The 27789-nt window shown below is 40.8% G+C and overlaps 4 protein-coding genes across 5 annotated transcripts; 3 read left to right on the top strand and 1 right to left on the bottom strand.

The window, feature by feature from the left end:
- Positions 1-3843: 3843 nt before the first annotated feature.
- On the top strand, positions 3844-16978 carry epha2a (eph receptor A2 a). Its single transcript, XM_051415612.1, has 17 exons — positions 3844-4044; positions 4862-4929; positions 6522-7158; positions 11018-11173; positions 11292-11624; positions 12317-12444; positions 12561-12738; positions 12856-12958; positions 13195-13247; positions 13352-13477; positions 13568-13753; positions 13865-13926; positions 14329-14538; positions 14727-14876; positions 15184-15377; positions 15586-15741; positions 16187-16978. Exons 1-17 carry the CDS (start codon positions 3969-3971, stop codon positions 16293-16295), a joined length of 2925 nt encoding a protein of 974 aa, XP_051271572.1. The 5' UTR covers positions 3844-3968; the 3' UTR covers positions 16296-16978.
- Positions 16979-18484: 1506 nt separating this feature from the next.
- LOC127371566 (heat shock protein beta-7-like) lies at positions 18485-19652 on the top strand. Of its 2 annotated transcripts, none has more exons than XM_051414434.1 (3): positions 18485-18634; positions 18735-18796; positions 19283-19652. In XM_051414434.1, the coding sequence occupies exons 1-3, from the start codon at positions 18556-18558 to the stop codon at positions 19415-19417; spliced, it is 276 nt and encodes a 91-aa protein (XP_051270394.1). In that variant the 5' UTR covers positions 18485-18555; the 3' UTR covers positions 19418-19652. The 2 variants fall into 2 exon arrangements, with proteins under 2 accessions (XP_051270394.1, XP_051270393.1); XM_051414433.1 differs by having other exon boundaries at positions 18735-18868.
- Positions 19653-20643: 991 nt separating this feature from the next.
- cplane2 (ciliogenesis and planar polarity effector 2) lies at positions 20644-23828 on the top strand. The gene is made up of 5 exons (XM_051414432.1): positions 20644-21000; positions 22029-22181; positions 22274-22398; positions 22542-22681; positions 22839-23828. The coding sequence occupies exons 1-5, from the start codon at positions 20889-20891 to the stop codon at positions 23059-23061; spliced, it is 753 nt and encodes a 250-aa protein (XP_051270392.1). The 5' UTR covers positions 20644-20888; the 3' UTR covers positions 23062-23828.
- On the bottom strand, positions 23647-27294 carry si:ch73-15b2.5 (rho guanine nucleotide exchange factor 19). Its single transcript, XM_051414431.1, has 12 exons — positions 27053-27294; positions 26811-26969; positions 26668-26732; positions 26279-26577; positions 25687-25847; positions 25451-25603; positions 25230-25359; positions 25069-25143; positions 24794-24886; positions 24506-24654; positions 24157-24321; positions 23647-24067 (listed from the first exon to the last, which is right to left on the bottom strand). The coding sequence occupies exons 1-12, from the start codon at positions 27208-27210 to the stop codon at positions 24022-24024; spliced, it is 1653 nt and encodes a 550-aa protein (XP_051270391.1). The 5' UTR covers positions 27211-27294; the 3' UTR covers positions 23647-24021.
- Between the last annotated feature and the right edge of the window lie 495 nt (positions 27295-27789).

Genomic DNA, 27789 nt, shown 5'->3' with positions numbered 1-27789 from the left:
ACATGTTTTTTCTAGTGATTCAAATCCGGTGTGATTATCAGGCTAAAGTAAAAACTTAACTATTGATGCTGTTGGAGACACATGGTCATCACTGAATTGTGATGTTACAATAAAAAATTCACTTTGTGTCATTGCAAGAAGACTTTCAAACACTTTTCCATAACATAAACTGCTATTTCCACCTTTTCTTTCAATAATAATGCAAATATGCAAGAAATATTCAGCACCAAATTAAATCTACACAGACACAGTTAGCAGTGGTGAAACTACATTTACTTGAGTACTGTTCAATTATGAGGTACTTGTACTTCCAGTTTATACTTTATGGTTCACTTCACGACATGTGAGAGAGAAATATTGCACTTTTTATTCCACTACATTTAACTGACAACTACAGTTACAAATTTTCATACAAATCAGATGATCATTTTACAAAATATAATACATTCTTATAGATTAAACTACCCAGCTGTAAAAAATGTGCTCTACCTCGACCAACCACAACATTATAGTACCACTTACATGTTTATGCATCAATAATAATGATTCAATAGTATAATAATGTAACACTTTCTGTGCTTACTTTTCATACTTAAAGTACATTTTGTTGCAAATTTGTGCTTTTACTAAACTGAAATTTTTAACGTATGACTTTAACTTGTACTGTAGGGTTTGGTACTGGTGTTGATTGTTGTGTGGTACTGCTATTTAACTTAAGTAAATAATCTAAGTACTTCTGCCACCACCGTGAGTTAGGCTATAGTCATCAAAATTTATAAACAAAGGTGTGAATCCATCATTTCTTAACAAGCGTTCTGGGGGCCCTCACTGAGATGGTGGGATGGTTGAAAACAGTAGGTGCATTTTCTGTTGGCAGTTCACAAAACCTCCCCGGTGTGTTCAATAGTTCAATCCTCTCTGTTTGCTGATACCACAAGAAGTGTAAGGAAAGAAGGGGAGTGTGAGGGGAGCAGGGTCTGAATGACATGGCGTTGCTGCTTTGGCCACTGTTCACTGACCCACAAAATACAGCCCCAGCCCCCAGTGTGAAGTACTTTTGTGTTGTCATCGCCCTTCAGAAGCCCGGGACCCGAGGGGGGTGTGGGGTGTGTGTTTGAGCACCCGGAGGGCTCAGCGCTGTGAGGTCGCAGTCTGCTCTCGGGCAGCACGCATGCTCTGTTAGGTGAATAAGAAGAAGCCTGCATTGTGGTGAAAGCATTTGCATACTTGTGTGTTAGAGAGGGTGTTAACCTTTGACACCTTCGAGAACTGGATGACAACAGAAACCACTTCTCAGAGTCTAAGCATTAACACACTCGAAAATAACACCTTAGCGTACCTCAGTGTGTATCAAAACCAATACAGAGAGGAGAGAAAGGGCTGCTTGAGTGCATAAGATGGAAGTTTCCTTCAAGTGGCAGTTCACACTCAAAACAAAGTGTGTCGGATCATTTGAAAGTGAGGGATATCTGGAACTTAAAGCATGGTGTCAGGTCTTTGTGGGACTGAAAAGCAGATCGCAATTTTTCCCTCAGGAGGGACATGAAACTTAAATTTGGTTTGTAAAAAGATTTGAATAATGAACAACAAATATTGGTGGAAGCTTAAGCCGACAAATAGTAGATGAAAAGAGAACTTTTTCTGCTCGACAATTTTGTTAAACCTCTCTCAACATTTAAAGAAATGTTTTAATGTCCTAACATATACTTATCATGTTAAACTTCAATTTGTGTTTGTAAGCAATTGAAGTGGTTGTCATTTGAAGGTCAGAGAGCCATAATTCAACCCACACTTAACTTGTTAATCTATTATTTCACCAACATCTTTCACTCTGTCTGTTGTATGATTAATGTCCGTGTATGGTAACGTTGGACAAGACAATGTCCGCCTCTTCAGTAGATTTTTTGGTGGGGGGGGCTCTTTGTCAGGATGGCCGACTGTGTTTGGCTCTCAGATCGAGGGGCTCTTCTGTCCAAGTACACGGCGCTTCACAGAGAAGACTTGACTCTGAAATTCCTCCAGATAAGAGTTGCTAGGTGATGCTATTGTCAGAGCTTCTTTGTGGTCACATATTCATACCCAAATTGTAAGGTTCTTTATGAGGACCGCCTCATTAGTAGTCATATATTCATACCAGACCACCCCCCCTACTTGACCCCTCCTTTACCAGTCGTGGGAAAGACAAGTCCTGGACGAGATGTGGAGGATTCAGGCAATTACTTGGAGGGCGGTCAAAAAAAGATTTTCTAACTTAAACAGTCACTCTTTCATTTTTTTAAAAAGGTAACTAAAGTCCAAACATATTTGTACAGTATTATTGCTGCTTATTGTTTGCAGCCAGTGAAAAGCAATTCCAGCACAGATGAAACATCCAAGAACATTTCTAAATGTATATTTAAACACCAAGCGTACCCAAACAGGATCAGAATTGATTGTTTACATCCATGCTATACCATGGCCCTCCATCTTTAATTAAATTCCCATGCCATGTGCAAGACAGGACACCAAAGCTCCAGTACAAAGACGTTAAAGGAAAGACTGCAAGGAAAAAACGCTAATTTCTTTTGGTTTTGCTTTGTTTAAAAATGATTCAAGTTCAGCATTTAATAACGCAATTGAGTTCAATTCAGTGTATTGCCCCAAATTCTCCTTGTGGCCAGCTCCATGGAAATACAAACATCTAATACACAAAAACATATGTAAAACACAAATAAAAAAATATTAATATTTGTATTAACCTTGAGAAAATCAGGCTGGAAATGCTTAATATTTATTCTAATCTTTTTATTTCTATCAAGTTTTTAACAATTGTACAGATTATCAGAGGTGGAACGTGACTAAAGTGATTCCGCATAATGAGTACTTTAACTTTTGATTTAATAAGTCACCTATATTTTATATTTGCTGCTGATACTAAGTAAAATTCTGAATACAGGACATTTACACTGTTGTCATACTAATACTACTCAAGTAAGGGATCTGAATGATTCTTCCACCACTGATTACAAACAATAATATACTCTCTGAAAGTTAACGAAAACATGAACTTTTTTATTATTGAAGTGCAGTTTGCTGACACTATTGTACACTCACTTAAAAGCCTACTTAAACGGTGGTTTTTATTGGGTTATTTATACTTTTACTGAAGTAATATATCTGTGTAGGCTATACTTCTTCCATCACTGCTTGCAAAACAATTAAGGATAAATAATATTTTTTTTATTTTAATTAATTATTAATCTTTTGCCTTGTAACTTCTTTTGTCAATCGATAAGTATGTGTACAAATACAAGGAGTTTGACTCCATTTTTCAGTGGCTCTGACTGTTACAAGAACCATTTACAGGACTGATAGAAATAGACATACAACTAAAAACTAGGCAAACAAAGCTGAACAACAAAAGGGAAAAATATGTATTATATAATATATAAAAATATAATATAAGTCTATTTATGCATTGTGCAAAGTTTGTATTTGACAGTGTGTTAAAGCCAACTATATTTATATAATTAATGATTTGCAGGTAATAATAATATATAATATAAATGTGTATGATATTTAGTGTTTACATGACACTGAATGAGAGTTTGATTTGATATTAGTTAATTAATTAATTAATTAATTAATTAATAAGAGTCAATACAATGAGTGCAGTGCAGTTTATGACGGCCAACATCATTTCTCAATGAAACAGATGCGGGCCAACCGCTCTGGCCCCGCCCCCCTCGACTACCATATTTGGAGAACTTCGACATTCCAGAGCGCGGGCGGGGGCGGGGCGGGGCGGGGCGATGACGCCACCTGTTTGTCAATGGTCTGCGGGCTCGTGCTCACTCAGCTGGTGGAGTGAAGACGGAGAAGTGGAGTCAGTGGGGACAGACGGACGGAGGAGAGAGGAGACACTTTCTGGGGATATAACTCCACGACTTTAAAGAAAAAGAAAGAAGGAAAGAAAGTTGTGTGGAATAATGGAGCTCCGTCGTGTCAACCTGTTCTTGTTTTTATTTATTAACCAAGTATTTACCAGCCTTCAGTCCAAAGAACGTAAGTATCCCAACTTTTCTAAACGCGTTGTGTGAAACTGAAATTAGTGTAGCTGGCTTTGCCGCACCTCATGAGTCAGGGGGTTGGAATTTGATAGACTGCTTTAAGTTTGATTTATAACTTTAAAATGTTTGTCATTGTCAAGTTAAAATTCCTCATATAGCCTATTGAACTTTTTGTTCTGTTTTTTAATCCATAAAAGTTAATGTCTGTATTGAATATGTCCCTTTACTATCTGAACATTGCTTATACATTTTATAATTATTTTAATGATTCAAAAAATTATTTTTAAGTGAACTTTTTTTTTTTTGTATTTAGGCTACTGACCTTTGTCAGCTCAGGGTTAGGGGGAACCTGTGAGGTGGCTTGCTTTAACATGTCAGCTTTTCTTGTTTCACTTGTGGTGGCAGATTCATGTATTTCTCTCGTCATGGCAATTTAAGTGCCCACGCCTTTCTCAGACATTATTAGTCCTGTATCCTGGACCTGGAGGACACGGTCAATGAAGTCCTGAATCAGACCGACATGCTTGATTAGACTGTCAAAGCATGGCATGTGCCCCCCATAAAGCTGTTGGCCCCGCAGATCAAGGCAGAGAATTGAATTGTACAGTCAAAACACAATCATTTATAATTATTTAGCAGCTTATTAAACAAATAATCTGTCTGTGCCAGTGGTATATTAGGTGTGTAAAACATTTTAATTGCTAAATATTTATTATATATAGGCCTATTTATTTATTATTATTTTTGAGTCATTAGTTGCTTCTGAGCTTGTTGTAACTATACCATATGTGTTTTTCTGTTTGTCTCTGTAGAAATATTGCTGGATATGAACGCTTCAGGATCAGAGTTGGGGTGGTTGACGATGCCATATGAGAACGGAGTGAGTATTTATACCTCAACAGGCATTTTTAAGACTTCAGGTTCAAGACTTGAAAACTGTCTCATCTCTGTGTAAGACAACAGGTGAATAAAAAGGCAGCTGAAGATTAGTTGGTGGAAGAGTTTGAATATTTTGTAACAATAACAGAGGCCTCATTCAGCTCATTCAACCCACTAAAAAAGCTCTCTGGGAGAGATGGAATGAGTGGCAGCTCGATGAGGTTTGGCAGAGCTCAGCTAGTCTTGTGTTAACGCTACCCTTTCATAAAGAACTTATGAATGCCATTAAAATGTCAAGGTTCAACCTACATTTAAATTTACAGTGCCAAAGTGGATTTTATACAATCACAGGAGATTGCCTTCATTCCTGCACCAAAACATAAAACTATATATTTATTTATTTTAACTGGGGATTCCTGTTTGAATTTAGAGATAACAGCAGGAAGATGATCTGTACAGTTGTGGGAAGACATAAGTAAAAGAGACAGAAAGACTGGTCCATGTGTGGAGAACCATCCCTCTATCTATAGTTCAGTGGCTTTCCAGCTAAAAAAAGCAACAGGACATGGCCACTTCCACTGTGTGGGCTATGTTTCTTGTGTGACTGTTCTAGATCTAAGGATTTTTATCGGATAGGATTTCCCCTTGTCTTTAAAACTTTGCTTTGTTTTATCTAACTTTCTCACACTTGTAAAGTGTATTTAAACTTGTACCAAAGGATGACTATTTGCAATGTGTGAACATTGAACAATTTATTTTCTAAATGCAGCATAATCTTTCCAAGTAGATAATAGACGCTGGATAGTAATTACAAGTAATTGCCTGAAATCCAGTTTGGTCAAAATATAGAGGATGTAACGTGTGTAACTATGAAAATCACTGACTTAAATGATCTCATAAAGTGCTGCTCTAATCTAATGGTACCAATTTAACTAAACTTTAACTAAACTAAAGTTTGAAATAGTGGAAATATGCCAAATTTACTTACTTACTTACTTACTTACTTACTTACTTTCTTTACTCTCTTCTAACAAGAGTTAAAATAATGTAAATTTAAACACTGACTCATTCCCTGAAACGCACCAATACTGCCAACATAAGAAGTGTTACTTTTTAATGCTAAATGGAGGCTTTTAATCTTTCTACTCGTCATTGCTTCCCTCTCTTAAAAAAGTCTTAATTGCTGCCAATTTTGCTGCCACGCTTTTACGCTGTGCTTATGAAGCTCATTTAACGGCCATAAATCTTAGTTGGTGTTCTACTGTACTATTTGCTGGATTTATGTGTGTCTCACACACATGCGCCCTCATGTGTTAGTGGAAAACCACACACGTCGTGAGCACCGCACATGTCCAGGCCAATAATCTTAATTTGTGGGGAAAAAAAGGCTCCAGCTCACTCCTGCACTTTTATGAGCTTCTCACTCAGCATGAAAGAAGAGGTGTCTCATCAATAAACGTGGCTCTCGGCAGGAACAAAGCCTCTGAACCCTGTACTTATTCCCTGAAGAAATGTTATCCTTTCATTTTTGAAGCTTGGTAATAACCTTAAACTAATCCCTCTCATCTCTCTTTATCCTTTTCTGTTCTGCAGTGGGAGATAGTCCAGACAGTGGTGAACGGCTCACTTTTCTATACCTATAGTGTTTGTAGCATAGACTCTACTGAACAGGATAACTGGCTACGCACAACGTTCATCCAGCGGCGCCCGGGGACCACACGTGTCTCTGTGGAGCTCCGTTTTGTTGTGCGAGACTGCAACACTTTTGAAGGTGCCTCAGTCGCCTGCAAAGAAACCTTCAACCTTTTCATCTCAGAGGCTGATGCCGACGTGGGGACCAACTTCCGTAAAGGCCAGTTCCGCAAAGTGGCCACCATCGCTCCTGACGAGGTCACACGGGGTCGCGTGCTGAAGGTCAACACAGAGACGAGGACCGTGGGGCCTCTGTCTAGAAAGGGCTTCTACCTGGCTTTTCAGGACATGGGCGCTTGTGTGGCGCTTCTGTCTGTCAGAGTGTACTACAAGACATGCCCGTCCACAGTGCAGAGCTTGGCGGCCTTCCCGGAGACCGTGGCGGATTCCCTCAGAGAGGTGGAGGGAGCCTGTGTGCAGAATGCCATCAGTCAAGCCACCCCACGCATCTACTGCACAGCTGAGGGTGAATGGGTGGTTCCCGTGGGCCAGTGCCAATGTCTGGCAGGCTACGAAACCACCGGGGACGCCTGCCAAGGTAAGCAATGCCAGGAATACACCAGGCACTCAACTGAGACATGTTTGTGTTTCGATGTGAGTTATAGTAAATGAAACACCTCCGACCACTTCTTTGGCAAGGTGTGACGAATGAGCGCAGAAGAATGTTAATTGTGTCTGGTTTGCTTGGAAATCTATCATCAAGACACATATCTGTCTTGAAAGTAGGGCAGGTACAGCAGGACCTGGAAGATTGCTCCATGTGATCATGTGAAGGGAAAAAAATCACTGAAGAAATTTCAAGTGTCCCGTCAATCTGTCATCTCTTTACCTGTTGGGCAATGGTGCATTCTTTCCACAGCCATTTTCTCAAGACTCAGAAAGTAGGGCTGGGACGGGGCACTGTTTTATGGGTAGGTCGATGGCTGGAGGTGATAAAGTACAGTAAAAGAAGTGTCCTAATTACATACTACATACTGAATTGACTTTATCAGTTCAGTATCTACTAAATTTTACTGGTTTTTGAATGTGGTGTTGATTGTATCATTATCCCACAATTCAACACCAAGGAGCTACTTAAAGCCAAAAAGTATGAAATCTTCAGAAAAACATTTTACTTTCTCTTTGGAGCTCCACTTAAAGTTTACAGAACCTCAAAAGTCACTATTTGATGTCGAAATACAGTTAATCTACTATAATTTATTGTTAATTAAAAATAGTAAAGTAAGTTATTTGTGTAGTTAAACAGAGACATGAGGGTAAACTTTTTACCCAGATAGATATAGACAGGTAGTCTTTAAAACAAACAGATTCATATAATTTTAAAACTAATAGCAGTTTGGGAACATACTGCTGAAGGTTCGTACTTTTTCATATGAGTGACACCCAGACAAAGGTTAAGTATGCAACACTTCGCAGTATGTACTGCCCTCGAGAAAGGCCTGAGTACATATACAAAAAACAAATACACAAAACTGCGGTGTTCATACTGTATGTGCTCCTGCTGTTTGTGCGGAAGTTGGTCTGTCTTTTAGCATTCTCGGGTGTGGTGTGTTGAACTGTCTGGAGGAAACGTGGGAGGAGAGAGGGTATGGAGAGAAGAGGAAGGAGGGAGGAAGGGCACAGTATGGTGCGGGGATTTCTGAAAGGAATTCTTTCACCCTCGCGTCACCTACAGCACTGATTGACTAAAGGAAGGACCGTGTGAATGTGTCAAAATGACTACCTGAGAGGTATGTCTTCTCCTCGCAAGTATTTGTGTTGTGTCAGTTGCTAAGGCGACAGGAACCACAGATTACAGGGATGGGGCCGACACGCCTATCAGAGCAGACTGAGTCAGGCGGCGGTTTATGACTCCTGATGGTCCGAGTCACCTTAACTGGCAGAGTTTGGTCTCTTGGAGTCTGTGAGTGAGCAGATTATACTCACCCTCTGAAAGAACTGAGAGATTGATTGAATCAATACCAACTTTTTTTTCCTGCCAAAAAAGTCAATGTTTTTGGCTTTTAAATTGTTTACATTTTCATTTTTTTTTCACTCTGAGCTAAATATCTTGGGGGTTTTGGCTGTTGATTGGACAAAACAAGACATTTGAGGGTGTCAGCTTTTTTTGTGAAAATATATAGACAAATAATCTATTAGTCAGGGTAATGGCCGCCAGATTAATAGTTAATGAAAATTATTGTTAGTTGCTGCCCTACATACCATTGCTAGATAAGTATTGTGCCTCAGAGAGTGAATCTTGTACTGAGGTTGTAAAAATGAAGAGCTAATAAGAGAGCAAGGCGGGGAAGGAAGTCGAGACAGAGGAATGTTTTAGTCTTTGAGGTTCCTGACCGCAGGCGGACTCTGAGCTGAGCACCTGAAACGGAAGCTGGCAAAGGAAGACAGGAAATATGTATGATGTGAAAAACTGTGATTCCAAAGTCTGGAGGATGACCTGATTGTTTGGATTCAGGAAACAATGTTTTATTACGTAAGTTAAAACAAAATTATGATGTTTGTAGTTTGTTCCAGCCAGGTCCCTATTTCCAATTTTACGTTTACTAGAGAAAGTGATATCCTTAGAGGCTCATGGCCGGTATGTGGATTCCACTGAAGAGCCCAACTGTTGTGGGAAAAGGAAGTAAAGTGAGATGAGGAGGAATGCTGACTGACACAAATAAGCAGGTTGTCCTTGGTCGGAGTCAGAGGGTGGGGAGCGAGTCGACAGTTGGTGCATGAGGGTGGTTAGTTTCGTGGCTGCTTAGTTAGGTGTGGAGTGTAATTTAGTCAAGAGGATTAGTAGAGCAACAGGACAGCTGTTAGCCAATGACATGCCCCGCTTTGCTCTTTCATCCGGTTGTTAACACACGCAACGAGCTCCCTAATCCATGTTCCCACTCATTAGAACAATGGGCCGACACAAAGAGCAAAAAACAGATTCAATTAACAGATGCACCGGTGCGGAACATAAGTCCTTTTCACATGTGTGTCGTAGTCAAAAAGGAGCGTGGGACAATTACAGGAACAATCTCCACCGACAAGTGGAAATAAAAGTTAGTTGAATTAAAGTTATGGATCAAATTACATCAATATTTCAACCTTTTTTGTAGATAAACAAAACCCCAATAAAAATATGATGCTTAAAAACTCAAAAAGCAATTATAATCCATCAGTGCCAAAGTTTGCAAATGTTTGTATTCATACATTGAACACATGCCGCCATTTACGAGCTGTATAATGAGCAATGCAACATATTTATGGCACCACTCTGTCCAATCTCAGAGACAATAGATGAATAGGTCTGGAGTTTCTTTGGTACGTGACAGAGGTCCTGCTGCCCCAGCTCAAGATGAAATGGGCTGGCCCCCTTTTCTTATGCGTAAAAGACCTCAGCTACACCCCCACTGTCGCCAAGTGACTCCCCAGAGAGAACTTCTGTTGGTGCTCCAGACCTTTGCCCCCATCCCCCATCCGTCCATCTATTCATCTTTATCCCTCCTACTCAAACTCAACCTGCTCCTTCTCCTCCACCGCAGCAATACTTGGAGTGCAAAGGTCCTTCTGCCTCAGTGGTGAGGTAACGCGACCACGTCTTCAATCCAGGGTTCACTCGACCTCTTCTCACGGCCACCAGCACAGGGCCAGATGAAAGGTCCCTACCTAGGGGGAGAGCAGAATGAAAGCAGAGAGAGAGTAGATCTATCATAGGATCTGTTCTTTTTAAGTTTTTTACTGTGCTGGAGCCCTTTATCACCCCAGAAAGTATGTGCATCTGTTTCCATAAACACACTGAAAATCAAACTCGTCCTCTAACTATTCAGCCTTGGATGCTGTAATTTGCTCCTGGTGTCGGGGTTAGGGGAAGGAAGGAAGAAAGGGAGGAAACATCAGCTTTCGGACTGAATTGCAGCTCTCGCATCCTGGTTTCTGTCCACTCTGCACATTCATTAACCTTCCATGCCCTGGAAGGCTGTTTATCTGTGTGCTAAAATGTCCATCACAACCAGTGTCCAAGGTGCCACTTCCTTTGGCAAAAACATAAATATTATCTGCCAGAGAATATGAGCTGAGGGTTCACAGGGGAAAGGCAGATCAGATCACCTGATGGACTAATGCTCCATTGTCATCCGGTTGACACTGGCGGTGCGACCTGAGATTAGGCCTCGAGGCGAAAAAAGGCGAGTGGAGGCAGATCGTCAGGGAAATCCCTTTTCATTCCTCTGCATACAAAGACTTTGTGATTATAGGTTACACACAACAAATGCTTCCTGTCGGGTGGAAGGGGCTGGAATTACAGAGACAGTTTCATTGTTTGCTTTTTGATCAGTCATTCCTTCCTGTGTTTGTCTGTTTCACAGTTACTCTTATATAACATGCTTAAACTAACACACACACACCTTCTTTCTCTCACACAGCATGTAAACCAGGCTACTTCAAGCCATCTCTATCCAACAAGTTTTGTCAGGTTTGTCCTGATAACACCAAACCCTCCAGAGCCGGCGCCACTGAATGTGAATGTGAGGAAGGTTTCTTCCGCTCCCCTTCAGACCCTCCAACGTCAGCCTGCTCTGGTAACAAGCCCACTCTCTGTCATATTACTATTGCTATTACAAAATCAACTTTCAGCTCATTAGAGGCAGGTCAGAAGATCAGGCTAACTATTCTGTGTCATCCACTTCCTCCCCCAAGCTCCACCAAGTGCCCCTCGCGACCTGAGCGCCACCACCCTGTCAGCAGATGGAAGGCTGCAGCTGTCCTGGAGCCCACCGCTGGTGACCGGGGGCCGCAGTGACCTCACCTACAGTGTGGTTTGCGAGCACTGCGACGGGGCCCTGTGCGTCCCCTGTGGCGAGAAGATCCGTTTTGAGTCGGGTCCTACAGACCTGCACGATGCCATGGTCATAGTCAATGACCTGGATTCTCATCTCAACTACACGTTCACGGTGGAGGCTCACAGCGGTGTGTCCCAGTTCGGTACTGAGAGGCCCACTGCGAGCATCACCACCACCCTGGACTATACAGGTGAGCTCATCAAAAGGTTTTTCTTCTTGCTTTGTTCTCTTTACTTCCTCATTGTTTGAGGTCCCATAGACCCTCCTGCAACATATGTAAAAATGAACCTGGACACATGAGTGACCCACAGAATGTTTTATGTGTTATATGAACTATCAGTTAACAAATATATATTGCTTTTGTTTGCTAAAAAAACTCACTCACAGACACAGAAATGTACAGTATGTTATCGTCTGTAGTGACATTACTTGTTTGGAGTAATTAAACCCCAGAGAGGTGTTACTCCCAAACTGTTGTAAAACTCAAATAACAGAAATCCAAATAAACCTCTTTGGGATTTGGGAGTTGAAGTGTAAAATGTTCTCTCAACACCTACCAGAGATGTACAGCGTATGAAAATCCATTGTATTTCCATGTTTCTCATAAAGTTAGAAAAAGTCAGGCGGTATTGTTTTTGTATGTTTATTGAGCTGTTGTTGAGCTGGTCTGGGGTCTCCAGGGCTCCAAAAAGAATATTAGGGGAACAGAGTGAGACATGTCTTCACATAATTTTGTATTTCTCAGTAAAAAGTACAAAAAGAAGAGCTTACTACACAAAGAGGAACTCAGTCTGACCCACTGAGTCCCAAAGGCTTTAATTTCCAAAGACTATGATTAGTCACTAACCAATATTTTGCTTTCTGTCTCTCACCGACCGTTAGATCCCCCCAAGGTGACGTTGATCCATCTGGATGATCGCACCCCCACCAGTCTGTCTCTGTCCTGGACTCTGTCTCGCAGGCCTCCAGCCCACATCAATCACCGCTATGAGCTTATGTACCGCAGAAAAGTAAGACAGAGCGCTTTGTGCTCTTTTGTCTCTCCATCCCCCCGTTCAAAATGGAGCCTGTCGTATGAATTTTTCAAAGAAAAATTATTCTAATCCGTCCACTTTACTCTCTGCAGGATGATGATGACGAGCGTGATGTGACCACCTACACAGTCCTGATTTTGGAGAAAGATTCAGTACAGATTAACGACCTCACCCCAGACACTACTTACATGTTCAGGGTCCAGGCACTGAGTCCTGATGGTAGCCCCGGCAGCTACAGTGTGGAGCACGAGTTCCAGACTTCACCATTAGGTACCAGCAACCTTATAATCTACATAAGAGCAACTTGTTTCTAAAATGTCTCTCTGTATGAATTTTTATTTCACACATTTGAATTGATAAATGTTTCTCTTTTTGTGATTTGCATAGCCGAGTCTCAGATCCAAAACAACGCCACCATGGTGATGGGAGCTATAGTTGGAGTAGCGGTTATTCTGCTCGTTGTGGTGGCTGTCCTGCTGTTGCGTAAACGGTTGGTAACAAGATAAATGTTATCTACAGACCTGCAAACTGTGTGATTATGTGCCAAAAGCTCGAGTAAATTAAGGATATTTTGGTATGAGAGCTCAGAGAGGGTTTATCAGTAATAGTCAGTGCTGCTATTGAATACAGCCTTGGTCTTTCTTAGCAGAGACTGACCTGCAATTACTAAAAAGCCAGCCTGTATTCTGTTTAGTCCTATAGTGATTATTTATGTTTTTCTCTCAGGAGACTGAGCACTCGTGGCAGGGGAGGACCTGAAGATCCCTACTTTTCAACAGGTTAGAAAACCACTCTGTACATGCAATAATAGTTTAATATACTGGTGAAACAGTTAATTAAGTTAGTATTCAGCCTAATATTCTGGTCATTGTGTCCTCCTTAGATCAACTCAAGCCTCTGAAGACGTATGTTGATCCACATATGTATGAGGACCCTAACATTGCCATCCAGAAGTTTGTCACAGAAATTGACCCAAGTGCCGTCAGCAAACAAAAAGTCATCGGTGTTGGTAAGTGTTTATAAAATCATCTACCTTTCATTTAATGAAATCTCAAAGTGTAGTTTGTAATGTTTCTCCTGCTGTCCGTCTGACCATCAGGAGAGTTCGGGGAAGTTTTTCGGGGTGTGATGAAGACTCCCGGGCGCGGCGAGGTGGCTGTGGCGATTAAGACCTTGAAGCCGGGGTACTCAGAAAAACAGAGGCAGGACTTTTTGAGCGAGGCTAGCATCATGGGTCAGTTCTCGCACCCGAATATCATCCGCCTGGAGGGAGTTGTCACCAAATGTGAGTCGATGACGTCAGACAGAAGTCAAACAGTCGTTCACAAATCATTTGTATCAACTGCTCGTATGCTTTTCTTTCACTAAATGTGATTTTTTTTGTTTTCATTTTCAGTCAAGCATATCATGATAGTGACAGAATACATGGAAAACGGAGCCCTCGACATATATCTGAAGGTAGGTGTATGTATTTAGTTGGGAACAGGAGGCTCAAACGAGTTTCAGACTTAAACTATTTTTAGTACTTTCATATTTGTATTCCTTGGAAACTCTGTGTTTCTTTCCTCATATTTAAAGAATAAGAAGTGCAAAAACAAGTTTTGTGTTGTGTGTGTTGGCGGATTGTTTAATGGTTGGACGCAGTGACTTCCTGAAATCTTGTTATCACCGTAGGTTGTCAAACAACAGAGACTCCAGGAAGTCACTCCTTCGGGGCAAAAAATCTCAATCAAAAAAGTCTGGCACATAACCCCCCCATAAAACCACAACTTGTCACAAAAGCAAACAAAAAAAAGTTGCTCTTAACTGACATTTATGACACATAAAATAAAAATGTCTAAATGTATTTTGTCCCTTCAGGACCGTGATGGAGAGCTTCCGTGCTATCAGCTCGTCGGGATGCTGCGTGGAATAGCTGCCGGCATGAAATACCTCTCTGACATGAGCTACGTCCACCGTGACCTGGCAGCAAGAAACGTTCTGGTTAACAGCAACCTGGAGTGTAAGGTGTCTGATTTTGGTCTGTCTCGTGTGCTGGAGGATGACGCTGAGGGCACCTATACAACAAGAGTAAGTCTAACAGCTACATTTCACAGCATAAAGCAGAGCAACCTTAATTTTTTTCTTAGTAACAAAGGCCAGACTGTTAATGGTATTTTCACTCTCAAGTGTCCAATCTTAAAGTGTTGGTCTTTCAGCACCTTGTGTTTCCACTCCCTTCACCCATTAAATATGATTTGTTAATGTTTCTCTTTCAGGGAGGTAAAATCCCCATTCGCTGGACGGCCCCGGAGGCCATCGCATACAGGAAATTCACTTCAGCCAGCGACGTGTGGAGTTTCGGGATCGTCATGTGGGAAGTCATGGCATTTGGAGAACGGCCCTACTGGGACATGAGCAACCATGAGGTATGTTTCATCTGTCACATCATCTTTCCAGCTCTTACGGTTGAGATGGAGGATTGTTTTGGCCTGTGTAGGTCAAACTTTTATGTGTATTACCACCAGAGAGTCTGTGCTGGGTGGTGATATAAAGTTTCCTGACATCCAGGGTAGTTTCCCACCATCCTCTTCAAATTAACTGTTAATGTCAACAAACGAACACAGCACTGTTTTTCAAACTGTTATAACTCTTCAAACTCTCCGTCTGTCACTGCACCCATAAATATAGTTTAGATCTAACCACTGCCTTCCTCCAACCCCGTCTCTTCCTCAGGTCATGAAGGCTATCAACGAGGCCTTCAGGCTTCCTGCTCCGATGGACTGCCCATCCGCTATCTACCAGCTCATGCTCCAGTGTTGGCAGCACGACCGCCCCAAACGTCCTCGCTTTTCAGACATCGTCAACATTTTGGACAAACTGCTCCGAAGCCCAGAGTCTTTGAAAACCATCGCTGACTTTGACCCACGGTATGAACAGTACTTTTGTTTAATTTTTGGTTTGATAACAAAGTAAAAGACAAAATTAAAAGAAATGGTCAAAAAAACAAACATTTTATGCACAAATAAGGACAAGACACTGCAGTAAAACTGGTTCCTTCTTGTTCAAACACCACTGCAGGCACTGTTCATATTGTAGCAGTAAACAATGAGTAATCCTATACGTTGTTCCTTGCAGCGTGTCCATCCGCCTGCCCAGCACCAGCGGCTGTGACGGCACCATGTTCAGGTCGGTGCCTGAGTGGCTGGAGTCCATCAAAATGAGCCAGTACAACGAGAGCTTTGCTCGCGCTGGGATCACGACCATGGAGCAGGTGCTCGCCTTGAGGCATGAGTAAGTGCACACATGGCACATGTGCAGCAGGCCATACTTGCTACACAGAGAAAGTATTGAGCTCACAGCATGAACATTTGTCATCCAGTTTGGTAATGCAGAAACACACTGCCCATGCCATTCCTCTCATTCTCTACTACCATAACTTCCACAGCAGTGGTTCCCTGCCTTATTTGTATGATGTACCCCCACAGCCCTGTAGCCTTTTATTTACACCAGCTAACTTTATCCATTACTTTTAGCTTACTATTCAAACTCTTTATCTATTACTTTTAGCTAACTTTTCAAGTGTTTTAATAGGCCTAGTTGAAATGTGATTTCTATTTTTTCTAATAATTTCAGCAACTCAGTCACTGTTGACCACTGCGTGTGTCTCTTTATGTAAAGCGGAGTCCATATTGTTTTTAGCACAATTAAAACGGTATCATTTATCTCTTCCTTTCAGAGACATCAGGAATATTGGAGTACGGTTGCCTGGTCACATGAAGAGGATAGCATACAGCATCCTGGGTCTGAAAGATGAAACCAGCTCCCTCAGCGTGTTTGCTGTGTGATCTAAGCATTCCTCCAAATCAAAGTGCACTGACCGACCATGCCATTTCACTCATGGAGAAGGACTGAAGTAGGGAGGGGAGTGAGGGGGGGTGAAACTGAGCTACGCTGCAGGTTGTTTTTTCTTTTTTCTGTGGCGCAGTGTGGCACGACTGAAGAGGACCCTCCAAGCCACTCAGAAAGGACTGAGATCGAAAACACTTATGTACTTTATGATAACAGAAGGCGGATAATTTATCTATATGTAAAAATGTCTTATATGTTGAACATAAACAAGTGCAGAATGTGAGACAATGTGAGAGTGCTTGGCTCATATTTACTGACTGACTGAAAAATGTAACGCTCTATATGATTAAGGGCTTTTTCTTCCAAGCACTCACTTTATCCTGCCAGTGTGTCTGGATTCTACAGTTTTTGTAATCAGTCAGACTTATTTGTATATTTGGAATGATTATTCCACTCAGGGCAAAGAATCATACATTCTTATGTTTTGTAGTTGTAGTCTCTGTATCACATAATGCATTTCCTCAACATGTTTACATCATGTCTTAAAACAACTGTCCATTTTTATTTAATATTTATTTTATTTTATATTTATGTCATTTGTTACATGAGAAATAACTCTGGTGCATGTTTGCCAGGAGGTATATTTTTGTGTCTAAATAAAATCAGCGTTTCTTTGTGACTGGATCACTTTCTTGTACTCTGTAGTCAATGTATTGTATTTGTTTTTAATTGCTCAGAGGATGATCCTACTGACTTTAGTGAGGCCCTGACTTTTTTCTCTAGCACCACCAGCAGCTTGACATTTGTTAAATTATTGAAATGTCAACTATTCGATGGATTGCCAGTAAATTTGGCACAGACATTCACAGTTTTTGTGAACTTTGGAGATCCCAGACTTTTCATTTAGGTTTTCTTATTTCTTTATTATTTGCCCAATACTTCCCATCGGCCTCACCTCTAGTTTTAATTAGCAACTATGAGCATGGTATAACGTGAAACTAGAAAAGAACAGTGATAAAAAACACTGATGATGTTTAATAAACAGACATAATTAAGATGTAATTAATCATAATTCAGACATAATTAAGATATAACTGTTTACAAACTGTTTGTGATGTCACAAATCATTCTCTTAGGCCCCGCCCCTTAAAATCTGATGTTCAATGAGCTCAGAGAAACTTTCCACATTCAGCAGATAATTGTGAAAGTATCCTTCTAGTGTCAAACATCCAACTATATGAGCTTAAGAAGAAAAATATATTTGTTTAAGTGGGCAGAGACTTCAAGGTGCACATAAATGACAACCAGAACAATACATATAAATACTGAGAGCCTAAAGAAGATATGATATCATAAAATCTCATAGCCTAATATGACAACCTTTCTGCATACACCATCCTCACACATATGTAATACTGCCACACATATCTCACTTTCATGCTCAAAACATGGCAAACTCTTCTGATAAAGGTTACCAAAGGCCTTTCCTCTGTTGTTTACCTCACTGTGACTGCTAAATTATCAAAAATAAATTTCTGGACCTCAACTTTTATCTTTTTACTTTAGTTGGTATTTCCTTTATAGCCTCACAGAGCTTGTTTTGGTGACGCCTGTCATCCAGATGGAGTTGATCAACCTCGGTGACTTTGCCAAGGTGGTGTAGAATGTCACACCTGCACACGACTGTGCTCCATCATACCACCGTCACTCAGCCATGTTAAATTCCCCCACTGTAACGTATAGTGTCATTTTTAAGAGAAAACCTATAGGAAAAACCCTAAAAAAGCCCAATTACATTACAAATTTGATCCAAAAGCTACTTAATTGTGTCATATTGTCATTCTACCAGCTTAAAGTTGTGAATGACAGTTCCTTCAATATCACACCTGATAATTATTCCTTCATACAGAAACATCTCCACACCCTTTCTCACACAAACACAAAGACTCCAGTCAGGGGTGCGGCTAGAAAGTTTGGACCCCTTGACAACAGTTCAACAGCAGTTCTGACACATTGAATATCTACAATCCGTGTCATGTTCCAGTACAGCTGAATCATTCACACACACACACACACACACACACACACACACACACACACACACACACACACACACACACACACACAGTGGCCCCAACAAGCACTCAGTAGACTATAAAAGACTCATGTATAGTGACACAGGGGAGAACTTGCTAGATTAAAATGACCTCTCTTGCATCCGTACATTCGGCTCGTTAGACACAATCCTCAGCCTGTATGGAGAAAGGTCAAGGTACTTTCTTTGAGGATTCAGGATCACTACCTCAGCAAACCGTTAGAGAAAACAAATTCACAGGTGAGGTCAGATATACTCCGTTTTTCCTTTTACAAATGCAAGTTCGACCTGCTCTTTGCTAAAAATCAGTGAATTGAAGAGCTGTTAATGACTGTTTCAGGCCATTCGTATCCTACGGGGGAGATCCTGGTCATTGGAGACATTTTCCAGTTCACGCTCGATGTGAGTGAATTTTCTCCAGAGGATGTTATCATCACATTCTCCAATAACATGATAGAGGTGCATGCAGAGAAGGTGAGTCATGCAGTCAGTAATCTGTAATAGCAAACACAAAAATGTAAATGATTGCTGAATTGGGCCTCAGACAAATACTCATTTGAAAATAAGTATTTAGAATTTTGGCTGTAGAATATTCTTCACAGCCGATGTAAATGCAGATGACAATAGTATCAACATATAAATTAATTAAATTAAAGTAGCCTACTCAAATTATTATAATGTCTTGAATCTGATGGATTACAGATCATCTTTAAAGTCTGAACTCTATTTTTAATGTGACAAAGTAAAGTTGAGTTTGGGCCTAAAATCAGAATTATAAAACTGTCATTTTGAAGAATTTAAGGGTGAGGAAAATGTTGTAGGCTATGTGTAAGATTAAACATTTCTCTGACTCTAACTTTCCCACTTCTCTGCCTGTTGTCCATGCAGCTGGGAGACGATGGCGCAGTCACAAACACTTTTTCCCACCAATGCAAACTACCATCGTCAGTGGACCCGGAATCTGTGACCATGACCATGGACAGCAGCGGTTTCCTGACTATCAGAGCACACAGGTTACAGTAGCTCCTGATGTTTGATGTCTCTTCTCTGCCTTTGACATGTCAACGCTGGAGTTTTGGCGACATCTGGCGGCGCCTGAAGGAATCAACCAGTGCATCATTCATTTGGTGTGCTTGAACACAGCAACACAGCAAATAGTATTTTAAAAGTGTGATTTTCTTGTTAACATCATGTGACATTTAAAGAGGACAGCACAGAAACCTGCAAATGATTGTTGAAATAAACATTTGTTAACAGATTAACTGAAGCATTATTCGCACATCTGCTGTAACTCTGTGAGGTTTAATGTCTAAAGCAGTGGTTCTCAACGTTTTAAGTGTCAAAGACCCCCAATATTGATACACATCAGGCTTTGAGCCCTTGTTTGATAACATCTGATGGAGATCTGATAAGATTTAGATCCATAACTGGGTCGACTGGCAGATTAACAGTGAAGAGTGTAAAACCTATGAACACAATAGACCTGCTGTCATTGGGCTCACTTTTTTGCCCATGAAATAATAGTGAAATTAAAATATCCCTCTTTTATTTTGGGGACCACTTCAAGGACTTCTGGGGGTTCCCGGACCCAAGGTTGAGAACCACTGGTCTAAAGTGTTCTCGTGTTTAAAAAAGCTGAGCGCCAAATAAAGCTGTAACACCTGTAGACAACATCACAAACTCACAAACCCAACTGGACTATGCACAGACTGTAACCACAGTAACCGAGGAAGAGTCATTACACCATAACACCAACATCTGATGCTGTTTGGGGCCATTTTTATTGAAGGCTGTGAGTGTGTGTCCACGGAGAAACAACCATCAGCATACAGATCTACGTCATAGGACCTCTGATGACGAAATGCCTCTGAACTAAACTTGTTCCTTTGCTGTTGTTCAAATGGTATCCAAAGATGATTATAGGGATATATAAAACAACACATATATTGTTTTTTTCCCCTCCACAATATTTATCCTAAAGTCAACATTTTCACGGGACATTTAATTTGGCATGTTGAGCCTTTTAATTTGACTCGGCATGAGCCCTGTAAAGTCTGCCTACAATCATCTTTGGATATGATTTAGAGAACAAATAAACTAATGTGCACATCTGGAATCATCTCTGCAGTTTGTTCTTTCATGTGGTAGAGACATTTCTTCATTAAACGCTCGTAGCACAGAAACCTCCGGTAGGTGGCTCCACTGCGTCTTCACGCCAGTCTGACAACCGCCAATTAAACCCAGCGAAGAAGAAGCCATGACGTCACCGGCTGTATCTAAGGCGGTTGTCAAGGGACCTTTTAAAGTTGACGGAAGTTTCCATCACGTAACGTTAGCTGCACTTTGAGGCTGAAACATGTTGTTTCCCGACTGCAGTTGTTGTTATTGTTATTAGATTATTTGCATTATTCTGCCTTTTTATAAGAATTAAAAACTGACCTTTAGCAGTGTGATGCTAACTTAGCTACGCAGCATCACTAGCGACAACAACAACATGGCACCAGTTCTTCCTCCCGGATCGATCGTAGTGGCTGACTGGCATCGATGTAAAGACAGCAAAGAATATTTCAGCAAGATCCTGCACAAGAAGAGACGCAAAAACTTTGGTATGACAACTAAACTAGTGGTTTTCAGCGGCTTTCTCGTTTTCAAAAGCCCAATTCATGTGTACATTTGTAGTGTAACCAGGTTTCTTTTTATTATACAGCATAGTATTTCAGTATATTGGCTCTACAGTACAGAAAACCTTCACCTGCTGCCACTTGCGGACTAGCAGAGACATTGTTTGTCACTTCATGAAGCAGTAACACTCAGTGACCAGTGTCCATGAAATGAACCTCCTACGGTGCTGATTGCAGAGATATTGTGGATGCATTAAATTTGAGACATGATGTTGGTTTTTGTCCTCATGGCTTCTGGATGTAGGGACAGTTTGTAAACACTAAATGAACCTAGGAGGCTGTACAAATATCACATGCACCTATGCTTGAGTTTGAGGTTGTGTGAAGAGGAAACGGGACACGTGTAAAGAAAAGTGCATGTTACAACCCTGAGTTTTTGTGTACTGTTTTATTGGATAATCAACACGAAATCACTAAAAACAAAAAAAAACAAAAAAACAAACAAGTTGACTGAACAAAACAGCATCAGTGAAATAACATAGCAGAAAGAAGCAATGCTAAACAGCCAAAGAGCCCAGGATTGCTGGATATGGGTGTTTTCTAACACTGGATATTGATGAGTAGATGTTGTGGGATACTTCTAAGAGTGACAGACACTTGATCCAGATTTAATAAATATAAACAAAATGACAGACTTGAAATTATTCAGGATTTCTATATAATTACATGAGAACTACTCATGTTGAAAACAAACATATGCCGTACTCCTTACTTTGACCAGACACCATTGATGCTTAAAGTAAAGCTTACTGGTTTAATTATTTATGATTATGAACGTTTTGGACTTTAGCCTGCAATACAACAACACAACTGTAGGTCCATGCATGAAGACTGTTACAGGCTGTAACAATCTTTCTGTAAGGCTGTAAAAGATCACAAAGTATGATAGTATATTTAGGTACAGAGTACCAAGCAAGTTAGTCAATATTTTGATGGTAAAACTTGTTTTACAGGCCTGTTGGAGTCTCCAGTGATGCCCCCACATGTAGCTGTGGACACTGTTCACTATAAGATCTTCATCTCTGGCAAGACTGGAGTTGGGAAAAGTGCTCTGGCTGCACATCTTGCAGGCCTTAATATTCCTAACATGCACTATGAAACCACAGGTAGGTCAGCAGTTTATACAGTTCAAACTTCAATTTAAAGGTTCAGATCAGGTCACACAAATATTTGTCTAACTGATCTGTTGTTGTTTCAGGTATTGAAACAACAGTGGTGTACTGGCCAGTGAAGCTGCGAGAAAGTGGCAGAGTGCTTTTCTTCCGTCTGCAGCTGTGGGACTGTGGGGAGAACGCCCTGCGTAGATTTGACCATTTGCTCCCAGTATGTAGAAAATCTAAAGCATTGTCACGCATTGTATTGAGTTATGAAGCTAATGTGAAACAGGAGGAGGACTCCACTCGAGTTATTCTAGATCACCATTACACCGGCAGTTTTATTACATCACTGTTTCCTGTGTGTTCCAGTCCTGTAAAGAGCAGGTGGACGCTGTCCTTTTCCTGTTCTCCTTCACTGACAGGACGTCCTTTGATGATCTGTCAAATCAAATTGCCAAATGGACTGAGACATCTGTGGGTCGTGTTGTGAAACTGGTGGTTGGCACAAAGTATCCTTTTGAGAAGACTATGACTAACTACTGCTAGTCCTATTTTTACATCAAACGTAAGAAGAGAAGGAGCTAAAACATACTCACCACTTCCTAAATGTGTTTTTAGCTAAATGTAACCATATCAGTAGACATTTGTCCTTAATGTTTCCTTCAGGTTCGACCTTTTCATGCATTGTGATGTGGTAGAGAGAGATGTGAGGGATTTCCAGGAGACATGGAGCATACCGGTGCTGCGTATGGGTGGGGAGGTCAGCGACGGGCTGGGTGACGTTGCTCCCCTCCTCAACTGCCTGGCAGAGAACCTGTGGCATCAGGACTGTGTTACAGCCGGATCAGCCAGCTACCATTCACAGCACGAGACAGTGAACCCACCCTAATAACCAACATGTTGTTTAGGAGGCAGTTGAGGTGAACCGGAGTCTAGGCAAGGTCAGCCCTGTGTAGGAGAGCTTGAGCTTCCTCGGGATGAGACTGTTGTTTAGATAAATTGACTATTGTGTCTAATGCACTGCTGTCAAAGATTGATTTTTATTGTGAAATGTCTTAATTCTCTCAGCTAGTTTCAGCAGACTGTTGGGCAGTATTAATATCATGATATGACTGTGGTTACATTAATGTGATCAAGATAGAATCGTCACTACCGAGCTTTCCCGGTCTTAAAGATTGCCAGGAAAGATTGACGACATGAAGAGTGAGTGCTGTTGGTCATCATGTCCATAATACTATAATATTTAGAACGAAAAGAAAGTAGAAGGTCAAATGTAAACGTTTGTATTTGTTGTGCTCTTGATGCCATTGTCTGTATTGGAGCACAATATTAGTGTAATAATATTTCTAATTTTTATGTGACAGCTCCATTCCTCTTTGTTTGTTCATGGATTCTTGTTAATGTCCTCTGAAAACACTTGTTTTGCATTAGAGTTACTGTGCTAAATATTTGTCAGTATTTCACAGTGCGAAGATCAAGTCACCATCTTTATTCAGTTGATGCATTTTTGTTCCATTAGGCTGATCTGATGAGGTCAGAAAAACATTTTCAAAAAATTCAAAAAAAAAAAAAAAGGCACAGTGCTTAACAAAAGTTAGTGACTTAATGCAAGTAAAAACAAATATTCCCAACAATGAAATAAAAAGTATCCCCTTACTCCCACGTGTGTCTAATTGTGATGAGTTCAGTGTATGTTTGAATGCTTCATGTTATTAACATTATTAAGTGCAGTCAAGATAAACTTTAAAGAGTGAACAACTTATCAAATGTATATATCACTAATGTGCAAATTAAAACAGTTTAAGTTTGATGTACAAAATCAAAATCTTAGAATCACGTTCTCATTCTGTCATGGTTTAGACGAGAGCGCCGTCATCCACGCCTCTTTATCTGACCTGCAATAAAAGACGATGAATCACATTACACATCACACAAAAAAGGACATTTATTAGTCTTTAAAAATGTAGGGGATGTCCACTCGTACCTTGTGTGTGTAACAAGTATCATGGCGGTCGGATGTCCGGTTTGACTTTGAGAGAGATGCAACAGGAAGGAGTCTGGGGGGACACCAAGGACCTCAGTCTTCAGATGCTCCAGGTGGACATGCGTGGGGAATTCAGCATAATCCACAACTGTGAACCTCTGATCCCTGACATGAGAGAACAGTGTGGTTTTAAAAAGGCCAACAACAATGTGAGGACTATTACCAAACTGGACTGATTTAATTATCTGAAGTGGATCATAATTGGAATCAAGAAAAAAACATTTACATGGCTTTTAAATGTGTTAGAGAATGGTTAGTAATTGCCCCATTTTGAGTGCATGTCAAATACTTTTTGGAGGAGATGATCAAAAGGTCGTTGAAGAGGTGGAGGTAGACGCTGATGAAAGGCACTCTTGAGCTGTAAGTGACCTCCGCAGTCAGCTGTCTCACGGGACCCTGGTGCACCAGAAAACGCTCGCTCACGACCAGAGGAACAGACTGGATGGGGGGGGGAAAAAAAAAAAAAAAAAAAAAAAAGAGGCTGACAGAACTTATTGCCATCTGCAGGTTACATAACAGAATCACATCTGTTAAAGACTTGATAAGAAATCTTAGATAAAAAGAAACAAGTTGTCACCTTAACTTTGCCAAAATCCAGCAGCAATTCGATGCAGACCAGCTCCTCAGTTTGTTTCATCTTTCTGACCCCCTTGTCACACTCTGTTACTATCTGGACAGCACAGATAGTGATACCATTGTTTACATTTTCAGACTTGACTTTTTAAGCAATTTAAATGGCAATTCTTATTCATTTGCTCAGCACTATAATACTCTGCCCTCCAATAACTTGCACATTCCCTGGTTTAATTCTGTCTGTGCGGATCCAAACACTTGAAAGTGAAACAGTATTACCTCATGAATGGCTTCTATTGCCTTTTTGAGATTTAAAATGGAGTCGGAGCCTGGCTCAGTCAGTTTCAGGATGCTCTGAAAACCCAACAAAGCCTCAGTTGACTTCTGAAATGTGTCATACAAAGCTGAAAATATATATTTGGATGCAGACAATTCCCTACCTCTAGGATGAGTTTAATGCGAGTAATTCTCTGGAAGGGAAGTACAAGGAATGACTTGAGGCTCTGTCTTTGACACACTGGGTCACTCCCAAGCTTCTTTATTGAATACACAAAGTCTCTGTTCTGCTGCCTTGAGAAGGAAGAGATGTGACTGAATACATGCTATAAAAAGTTTGTTGTGAAGTAGCACCATTGGTATCAAGTAGTGAACTGAGACTTACAGCAGCTGGTTGAGAAGGACCTCTTGGTACATCATGTTCGTCACATATGGGACATAGAGGCTGTGAAACTCTGGGCAGTGCTGGAGCACAACTTCTCCAATGTGAGATATGAACACACTCTCTCCCAGTCGGATTTCTAGAGCCATTAGAAACCTAGAAGAGATGGGACACCAGATCAGGATGAAAACAAACACAACCAGTTCAAAACAAAAAGTTACTGCATGTGGAGCTCTCACTTTTCACTGGCAGCCATCACACGCTGAATGTTGGAAAACAAAATGTGATGCTCCATTCGAGAGAGAGTTTGTTTCAGTGCCTTGGAGGCATAGAAATGACTGACAGCAACTCCAAGGCTCTGTAGGTAGGACGCTTCAGAGCCGATCAACTCAAACATTGACTTCAGAGGAAGAAAATGAGGGAACAAGAGTGAATGTTCTCACTGTCACACTAAACCCTGAAGAGCATTACTTTTTAGATTTCAGGTTAACATGCTAAATGTTAATGCTAGCTTACAAAGTTACATGATACATTTTAGTGTTGAAGTCTTTTTAAAACTATTGTACAGATTTCAAAATGGCTAAAAAGAATATATAGAAATATTTTATGTTAAGAGCAAACTTAAGCACAACAACATGCTAAATGCTGTATGCTGAACATCATCATGGTTAACCAACAGTAACACACAGCAGTACCCGTCAGCCTGCTGAAACGGGTACAGCTGGTAACCAGGTAATCGTTTGATACACTAATGTCTTGTTCATTCTTATCACATAGTTTGATTTTAATGTTGCTTGGTTCCAGATTATATAAGATTGCAGCTTTTCACACCTCCTGAAGGCGAATCTCTCTGGTTGTCAAACTGCTGAGCAGGCCAGACGCCTTCACCTCATCTAGATCTTGCCAAAGGGTGCACGGAGTCACCCTGATTGGCTGAGGCAGAGGAGAGGATGGAGTCTCATCAGGAGGGTTGGACTGAGGGGATGTAGGCTCAGAATGGCAGTGAGGACTAAGGCGGGACTGTAGACCCGGCAGATACTGGGTTGTTATCAGTTCAGACACAAAACTCTTGTTCAGTCTGAGCACGTCCTTCTTCACCGCCTGCAGACAGTAATCCTGATACAGTGGGACTGCAGAGCAAAGGAAGACACGGTATTTTAGATTGCTATAAATAATAAAACAATATTCACTGATAGCCGTAAGAGAAAAGGTGAACTTACAAAAATGAATGTACTTTGACTGGAATGAAATACTCAACACTTCCTCCTCAGCTAGATCTGCTGCCCTGGGTTCAATAAAGGCCACATTTAGATAAAATGATACAGATTATTAAAAAGGTATAAAGATGTACAGCCTCTCTTACCCTTCTGGACTTGTATCCTGATTATTCAATAGAGACAGAGTTGGATTCTCCTCCTCGGGTCTCGGTACTGAGAACAGCCCAGGTGCATGTATTTTTTTCAGATCCAATGTGTGCATTAAGGCCACTGATCTAAGAGCTGAAGACATGTCTCTGGAAGGGCTAAAAAAAAAAAAAGGATATTTCATCATCTTAATCCTGTAAGTGTTTACTGAGGTTTTCTAATTGCACCATGTGGTCCTTACCTGTAAACCTCCACCTGACTCATGGAGTCACTGCTCTCATCTGGGCCCCCGCTACAATTACTCACTGAGTGACTGTTTTCAAAACAGGAGTGTAGATTAGTGATAATGCTACTGCTCAAACAGCGGCTATCGTCATCTCTGCAGTCAAACTGAGCCATAACACTTCGGTCTGGAGCTGTTCTCTCGCTGTTCTCCCACACAAAGCTGCAGTCTTTACTAAGCAGCAATCACAAAAACTGGAACCAGGTGTGGCTCTTTTTCAAGCCTCTGATAAACTCTAGCTGTGTCTCAGCTCCATAATAAATGTAAATTCAAGTTTAACAGGTGTCTTGCTGGTTTCATTGTCTTCTATGGTGGTAAATGTAATATTTGTGGGTTTTAGACTGTTTGTTAAACAAAACAAGTAAATTTTGTCATCGTCAATATAGGCTCTGGGAAATTCATTATTCACTATTTTCAGACTTTTATACACAAAATGATGAATCCACAAAATAACTGGCCGATAATTTGATTATGAAAACAAGTAGTTACGTGCAGAGCTAATTCTTAGCAGGGTTCGAGTGACGAAAGTGGAAAATAAAGTCAGTACCCTACACGTATTTAAAAAAAAACATGCAAACATGCATTTTGTAAATGGAAGACCTTCTCACAGCTGGAGGAAAAAAAAAAGTGGATGGTGGTTTGTGAACACCTCAAAAAACACATCTACGGAAAAACATTTTCCTCTTAAGTTAAAT

The sequence above is a fragment of the Dicentrarchus labrax genome, unplaced genomic scaffold (genome assembly GCF_905237075.1).
Source record: "Dicentrarchus labrax unplaced genomic scaffold, dlabrax2021, whole genome shotgun sequence".
Lineage (NCBI taxonomy): Eukaryota > Metazoa > Chordata > Actinopteri > Moronidae > Dicentrarchus > Dicentrarchus labrax.
The sequence above is the reverse complement of the archived record's forward strand: the minus strand, read 5'-3'. Positions and strand labels throughout refer to the sequence as shown.